An 8661-nucleotide genomic window follows, 5' to 3' on the forward strand; every position below is an offset into this window, starting at 1 on the left:
GCAGAGGGAGCGAGGTGAGGGAAAGGACGGGTGACAGAGCAGGCATAGGACAAACAGCCTGCTGCCTGCATTTAGCTAAATTAACCCTGCAATGCGTTTAAATAGACGCTTGGGAAAAACAGCGAGAAATTGTATTTAATAACTGGGAAGCGACACTGAAGAATGCACACCAAGACCTGAAGAGTGAAGGAAACTATGTGGCAAGGACAATTACAAGTCAGTCAATAGAAAAAGTAGTTAACTCTAATTTACGACGACCACGGGGACTGCCTAATCCTTACCGCCGCCCCAAAGCAGTGGGGCTTTAGCTACTAAGAACACACCCGATGCGGCATCACCGTTTGCAGCAACAACTTGTCAGTTGCAGGTGATGTATTGGCTATCGTTAGTTATTCGGTAGTTCCTAAGAAAAAATAATAATAATCTAAAAGCTACAGTGTCTCCTACATTCTCAGGGTCCTATCTATGCTACAGAGTGGAAACCGAGGGGTGGATTGCCATCAAAACACCTCGTATATAAACGTCAAAAAACAGCCGGGCTGATTATAGCCTGTTGAGACTTCACTTAAGCACTCAGCAGGTGCTTAAGTTGCGGTAATTGACTGCTGGAGTGGTACCGTGATTGTCCTTCAATTTACATATGAACCGTTCAATAAACTTTAAGTGGTTTCGAGTAATTTGAGACAACAGCTGATCAAACAAGCTTTTAACAAGCTTCGCATTCCAGTAGCGACTGCAACCCCTCTCCGTAGCCGTACGAAACAGAAAGCCGCAGCCAACGCTTGGCAAACCCACCCCATCAACCGGACTTTTATATGCAATAAACGCTGAGCAAGCCCGGCACTAACAAAACGTTCTATAGGGCTGCTTCCTATAGCACCAACACGCCTCAGGGATCGAAGCACCCTTGCAAACTCTCCCCTGATCAAAACCTGCTCGTTTCCTGCAGCTGCCCCGCTCGCTCCTCCAAGTTTCCTTTTTTCCCCCCCTTAAAGGACAAGGCAGCTCAAAAAGTGCGTATCAGCGGCTCTTCCAGCACAGCTCGTTAGTATCAGGCTCCTCTGCCTTCAAACACTGCGGTTTGCCTTTCCATAACGCAATCAAGAGCTCTGGAGACAGTCTGTAGGGAAACTAAGACAGGTTGAACTACTACTAAATTTGCCTACGCTACCGACTAAGACATCCCAACTCGCTCACTATTCAGCGCTAACAGGGCAACGAAATCCTCGGCAGCTTTGCTTTCGATCACTTAAAGCAAGGGAAAACACACTCAGGAAAGTAACAACAGCTCCGCTTGTGCGATTAACCCGAAAATAACCGGGCAACGCACTGGACCCGGCTGCACTGAGCCCCGCAGTCAGAGCAGGGATCCTTTCTCTGCCCTTGTTTCCACATTATTTCGGTGGCACGTACATTGTGAGCCGCCCTGGGCCCCATGTTGGCTTTGCTGCCAGCCCGGCTCTGGGACAGCACAGGAAAACCTTATACCCCCCCCTTCGTAACAAAACCTCACCACCCCAACCCTGCTCGGGGTCTCCCTCCCCACCACCCCAACCCCATTAGAGAAAGGAGAAAGAGAAATTTCTGCTTTAAATAAGTTTTATTTATTACCAAAATTTCCAGAAGCTGCACTTGGCATTTCTCATCTTTCATCATTTTATGGTTGTTTTTTTCCATGCATAACTTGAAACTTGTCAACTGCAACAGTCGAGTGGTTACTTTAGAAGAGACATTGAAACAGACAAACATCCAGAATACAAGTAGCTGTATCTGAATAACAAAACTTCTCTATTACTAACCTTATAAAGCAGGACCGTGCCTTCCCTTTTATCAAAACCAAGCTGATAGATCTGCCTTTATACACACCCAACAGAATAAACTCTGTTATTGGTAATGACGTTTTTCTTAAACGTTAGGGGGAAAAAAAAAATATAAAGCAAAAGAATGGAGTGACTGTCCATAAACCAGTCTATAGTTGAGTCCTTTTAATCTACTTCTTCAATGGTTGGACCACCGGAGCCACCTGCCCCAGCTCCTCCAGCTCCCTGGTACAGTTTTGTGACAATCGGGTTGCAGAGTTTCTCCAGCTCTTTCTGCTTGTGTTCATACTCTTCTTTCTCTGCCATCTGGTTTCGGTCGAGCCAACTGATCACCTCCCGGCACTTGTCCAGCACTTTCTGCTTGTCCTGGTCGCTGATCTTTCCCTTCAGTTTATCATCCTCCACCGTCTGCTTCATGTTGTAAGTATACGACTCGAGGGAGTTCTTGGCTCCCACCCTATCTCTGTTGGCTTCATCCTCTGCTTTGTATTTCTCTGCTTCTTGCACCATACGGTCAATATCATCTTTGCTAAGGCGACCCTTGTCATTGGTGATGGTTATCTTGTTCTCCTTCCCTGTACTCTTGTCCACGGCACTGACGTTCAGGATACCATTAGCATCTATATCGAAAGTGACCTCGATCTGAGGGACTCCACGGGGTGCTGGGGGGATGCCCGTTAGGTCAAACTTGCCCAGCAAGTTGTTGTCCTTTGTCATAGCCCTCTCACCTTCATACACCTGGACTAGGACGCTGTTCTGGTTGTCTGAGTAGGTGGTGAAGGTCTGCGTTTGTTTGGTGGGAATGGTGGTGTTACGCTTGATGAGAGCGGTCATCACTCCACCAGCTGTCTCGATGCCCAGGGACAGGGGGGTGACATCCAACAGGAGCAGATCTTGCACGTTTTCAGACTTGTCTCCCATGAGGATAGCTGCTTGCACAGCAGCACCATAAGCAACTGCTTCATCTGGATTGATGCTCTTGTTGAGCTCTTTGCCATTGAAGAAGTCCTGCAGCAACTTTTGGATCTTAGGAATACGAGTGGAGCCCCCCACGAGCACAATCTCCTGGATCTGGCCCTTATCGAGCTTGGCATCTCGCAGCGCCTTCTCCACTGGCTCCAGGGTACCACGGAAAAGATCAGCATTGAGCTCCTCAAAGCGGGCACGAGTGATGGAGGTGTAGAAATCAATGCCCTCAAAGAGGGAGTCAATCTCAATGCTGGCTTGCGTGGAAGAGCTCAGAGTACGCTTCGCCCTCTCACAAGCTGTACGCAGCCGCCTCACTGCTCGCTTATTGCCAGCAATGTCACGCTTGTGCTTACGCTTGAACTCTTCCACAAAATGGTTCACCATACGGTTGTCAAAGTCCTCCCCACCCAGGTGGGTGTCCCCAGCTGTGGACTTCACCTCAAAGATGCCATCCTCGATGGTAAGAATGGACACATCAAAAGTGCCCCCTCCCAAGTCAAAGATGAGCACATTCTTCTCTCCAGCCCGGGTACCTTTCTTGTCCAAGCCATAGGCAATAGCAGCAGCCGTGGGCTCGTTGATAATACGCATCACGTTAAGGCCAGTGATGGTACCAGCATCTTTGGTGGCCTGGCGCTGGGAGTCATTGAAGTAAGCAGGCACTGTGATAACAGCATTCTGTACCTTTTTCCCCAGGTAGGCCTCAGCAATCTCCTTCATCTTGGTGAGCACCATGGAGCTGATCTCCTCCGGGAAGAAGGTCTTCATCTCTCCTTTGTACTCCACTTGCACCTTGGGCTTGCCACCCTCATTCACCACACGGAAGGGCCAGTGCTTCATGTCCGACTGCACCGTGGGGTCGTCATACTTGCGGCCGATGAGACGCTTGGCATCAAAGATGGTGTTGGTGGGGTTCATGGCCACTTGGTTCTTGGCAGCATCCCCGATGAGACGCTCCGTATCGGTAAAGGCCACATAGCTGGGCGTGGTGCGGTTTCCCTGGTCGTTGGCGATGATCTCCACTTTGCCATGCTGGAAGACACCCACACAGGAATACGTGGTGCCCAGGTCGATGCCGATGGCCGGCCCTTTGCCTGACATGATGCCGGATTCCTTTGCTCAGTCACTCGCTGTCTCGCGGTCACGTCTCTCCGTCCCGCTCCCGCTGCTGTCTGCGGCGCGATGTGCCGTTACGGCGCCGCTCGCGCCCCTTTTATAGCCGGCTCAGCCTTCTTCTGGAACCTGCCAGAAAGCTGAGGACCAATCCAGACGGCCGGCTGCTGAAGCTGACCAATCGCCTTCGGGAATAGACGAAGAGCGCCCGCCTCCTGCCTCCTGTCCAATCAGAAGCGTGCTTCCCCCTCCCCAGCCCACCCCTCTCCCGCACATTGCAGCTTCTTCCTGTTTGTTCTCGATCCGTCTCGCTTTCTAACCTACGCCACTCCCCTCAGCCAATCACAACGCGCGCTCCTCATTCGCCCCGCCCCCGAGGCTAGAAAGTTCCAGTGGAGGTTAGGCGCGATGCAAATGATTGACATCAGCGTTATCCAATAAAAACCAAGCTGCTCTGTGAGGGCTGTGTTGGGTGGGTGCTGCCTCTCAGGGCTTGGCCCATCCCGCTCCGCGTTCTGTGCTCGTAATGTTTGTAATTCCTAAAAGTTCACTCCAACGTGTCACGCCGCTGCTGGGGAATTTACCCTTATTTGGTCTCAACTCACACAACTTCTCCCTGCCCCCCCCCCCCCCCCCCCCCCCCCCCCCCCCCCCCCCCCTCTCCCCCCCCCCCCCCCCCCCCCCGCCTTCATACCGCGCTCTGCTTCCCGCCTTCCCCCCTTTCCCCTCAGAGTGGAGGTCTCGGGCCGCCCCCTTCTCCTCAGAGAAGCCGCTTGGTGCTCCTATGGCGGGGGGCGATCGGAGCGATATTATCGCCTTCCCCTGTGGTAGAAGCAGAGATTTGCAGCCCTGTTGCTGCCTGTTGCTGCCTGGTGACCATTCTTGAAACGTCTCCAAATTTTTCTCTGTTGTGCTAATGTAAGATGTCGTCACGCCCACATTGAGCTGAAGCGATGAGGGTATTAACTCGGAGCGAGGAAGAAAAGAGTGAAAATCTGCCGTGCTTCCTCCGTGTTATTCCTCGTAACTTTGAGAAAAAGGCTTCAAAATATTGCAGTTATAGCAAAGAGAGCAAAATAACATGCTGAGATCCCTCTTCCCCTCATAGATAGCCATGTTAAAAGTGCAGCTAGAAGTCTGCTGTCCACAGACTTACATTGTGCTATGTGAAAGGATTAAATGCACTGTTTAAGGCATCTTTGGTTCATTTTGTCCCCAGCCTTTCGCATTTTGTTGTAGCAGCTCTCACAGCAAATGTTACAGTTCTTACCAGAGTGATTTATGCCCTTGTAGTTATTATATACTTTCAAAACTAGCCTTGCTTCAATTAGTGGGTTTTCCAAAGCTTTTTTGTATGACACAAAGTTTCCATTTCTTTTACGTAGCCTGTGTGTGTGTAGTTTGGAGACAGAAGGGCTTCAATTTCTGATGCTAAATAACAAACATGCTTAGATAACTATTATTCTCCCACAGGTCCTAGTCCTTTTTAATACAGAGGTTTTGACTTTGGAGAAATCCAGTAGAAATCAATGGGAAATGGAAGCTGTCAGTCTCCGTACCCCCAGCAGGAGCTTCTCTGTGCATCCCATACACATATTCCTTGGATGGGAAGGGTGTCGATTTCTCTTGTAGTCAAACCAGTGACTGATTCATCACTAAACTATCTCTTCCTGTAATTCCCTGCTACTTCATTCAGCTGATTGTATCTTAGGGTGCAGAGATAAGTACCAGAGCAATACAAAGAGAGCTGGCTGATAAATTCAGCTTCAGGTGAAAAATAGATGTCATTTATTACTTGTATCCTTCTGAGGGCTATCCCTAGGAACACTGGTGATGCATGAGAACCCTGTTTTGGTAGATGCAGTATGAACACAGACACTGTTATTTCAGAGCAAAAAGAGGATTCTTGCCTCAAAAACATATGTATAAAAAGAAATGGAGAGAACAAATGAATCAGGAAATAACACAAAAATACTGATTAGCATAATTAGCAAGTTTTGTATCAAAATCAATTTGATGCCTCATTTAAATGCACTTGTAATCAAACAGATTCAGAAGTGAGATTTCTTGAATTTGGCCAAAAGCTTTTAATCATGTTGTAGCAGCCCAGGCACAACAGCTCCAGACAAAACCTGCTTGGGGTGGTGCTTCCCTTTGTCCAGTCACTAATATGTCCCAGGTGTAGTTGTGCAGATACCCAGATGTGCTGATAACCCACTAAAGAGTTGCTCGTAGTGACTGAATTACTGCTTACCCTATTACCACCAGTCCTATGTATTTTAAAACTTTAATTGGAGTTTCACAGTAGTAAATGTGGGGAGAATGTCTTGGAGGAACACATGAGCATACCATTTCAATGCTAATAGTGTAAATAGTGGGCAATCATGGACAATATCAAGAAAAATCAAAAGATCTGTGGTCTCGGGCTACCAAATACTTAATTTAGCCCCCTGCAGAAGTATTTCTTTTTCAGTTGAGCACACAGCTGCTGTTTTCCCCTTGTACAACAACACCTACAGGCCTAAGCTGCTTTTTTAACTTTTGTTTCCAAGCAAAAATTGATGTGATTTTGTCATTATTACTCACCTCTTACAGACGGCCTTAGAGAAAGTCCAGTCTAACTAGAGAGAACAGCCTCTAGAACCTCATTAGACTTATTCTCTCTTCTCAGCAGAGCTATTACGAGCCTCCTTTTTGTCAGCACTTCTCTTAAGACTTGCAGCACAATTTGTGCACCAACTCATCTCTACAGTCATCTTCTCATATGGGAAGAGCCAGAGGATTTTCTTTTATGTTGCTTCATATGCAGTCATGTTACAGGTGAGCCAAACAGACTGGTTCGGAAATTAGAGAGTGGGTTTTATGCTGAGGACACAAGTCTGGTTTTCCTTTTAAAGAAACATCTGCTGGATTCCCCGTCCTGAATCTGTAAGCCATATTTCCCAGGACATCCAGACTGTACCTCTGGAACTACACAGGCCCCTTTCTGATGCACTTATTTGTGTTCAGGATCGACCACACACCCGTGTCTCCTGCTTGGCAGTTACGCAACATGCTGTAGGCTATTCTCCATTACACCACCCAGACGGAGCTGGAGATGATATTTAGACTTCTGTGAAGCAAGAGCTCAGTATCTGGAACAGAACTGAGCACTCAGCCCATATCCTTATCTTGATAACAGGAAGAATTTTTTTTCCTCATCTATTTCATAAGGCAATATAGTTTAAAAATAGGATTGAACACAAGTTACAGTTTAATCAGACATCAGCTGCTTGGTTCATAAAGATAATAAAGTTAAAACACGATGGCCTGTCATATACAGGAGTTAAGGTCTGATGATCAGAACACCTTAGATCTTAAATTCTGGAGATTATCAGCCATTTGCAAAACTTATTCAGAAAACAGCATAAATCAGATTGTACTGGCGAGCATCACTGAATTATTTTACAATGTATCACCCAGCACAGGGAAATCTAAGCAGCGATTGTTCCAAGAACAAATAATACTCGATCATACTGCCCTTTCATCACTGCCACTTTTTCATCTCGTGTCTATTTTTGAATCTATGAAGGTAATTGGAATGCAGACAAGAACCACCGGCGTTTGAAATGACAACAGATTTTTCTGCAAGGTTCTATTGTGTTAAAAGCAGAAGTTCGTGTGGGGGGAACCATGTAACTTCTGCAGTTACTTTGTCTTTAGATACTCTTTGCATGTAGATGTTCCTTTATTTGAAAGACAACCACAATTCATGTCTTCTCTTAAATACTTTTTTCTTTTTTCCCCATGAAAAGTAAAATCTACATGTTGGTATATCAAGTAATTATACAGATGGGGAAGCAGGGCTGTATTGGATTGAAGAGGCTCAACAAAATGAAGAGAATCTGTAACGCTGATCAAACCAGCCCTTGGTGTTTCAAGGAATAACTATTTTACAATGAAGTGGTTTTGAGGCACTCGTACATACATATATGTCTGAAAGTTCGCTGAGGAATGATTAAAAGCTGAGGGTGGTATCACTGATGCTAACTAGATCAACTGGTGTGTTGTGCAGTTCAGGCATCCCGTTCCACACTACTTTTTATAACTGCAGCCTCCTTTTCTAACAGACAGTGCTAACTTACTGGCAGTAATAAAGGACCCTAAAGCAGCCAGTCTGTGAGTAATCATAGAATCACATCAGAAAAGGACCTCAGCAGGTCACCTAGTCTGCCCTTTTGTGTCTAAAGTCTCTTTTCTTGCAATTTAAACCAACCATTTCTATTCCTATCGATTGTGGATATGAGAGAACACTCTTCTATCTTCTATTTTTTCTTTGCCCTCTGCTTTTACAGATGTGAAAATTATTTTCTTTCCCCTCCAACATCTCTTCTGTAAGATGGCCTAAAATCCTTCGGTCTGCCCTCAAAGCAGTGTTTTCTTGACATTCACACTGCTTTCTCCTGGGTTCTCTGCATGCAACTTGTATCTTCATTTTCAAGGGCTGTAATCAAAACAGGAGACATCACTCACTCACACCTTAGCAGTTCTGAAGGAGCACATTATACTCCTGTTTCGACGCTGTCATTCTCACCTTTATTTGCAACAGCACAATGTTGCAGTCGTTCTCAGAACTTGATCCACAATAACACGTATATTCTTTTCAGTGGAAATTAAGCAGCTGTTCCTTTACTTACTAATAATTCCAAACTGCACTTGCTCCTGCTAAATAGCATCATATGTTTTCACGTCATATCTGCACCTTGCTAAGATCATTTCA

At 46.4% G+C, this 8661-nt stretch overlaps 1 protein-coding gene across 1 annotated transcript; it reads right to left on the bottom strand.

Moving 5' to 3' along the window:
- Positions 1 to 1585: 1585 nt before the first annotated feature.
- On the bottom strand, positions 1586 to 3902 carry HSPA2 (heat shock protein family A (Hsp70) member 2). The gene is given in 1 exon segment (NM_001323198.1): positions 1586 to 3902. A coding segment is annotated over 1 exon segment (1905 nt). The 5' UTR covers positions 3891 to 3902; the 3' UTR covers positions 1586 to 1985.
- Between the last annotated feature and the right edge of the window lie 4759 nt (positions 3903 to 8661).

This window comes from Coturnix japonica, chromosome 5, assembly GCF_001577835.2.
Source record: "Coturnix japonica isolate 7356 chromosome 5, Coturnix japonica 2.1, whole genome shotgun sequence".
Lineage (NCBI taxonomy): Eukaryota > Metazoa > Chordata > Aves > Galliformes > Phasianidae > Coturnix > Coturnix japonica.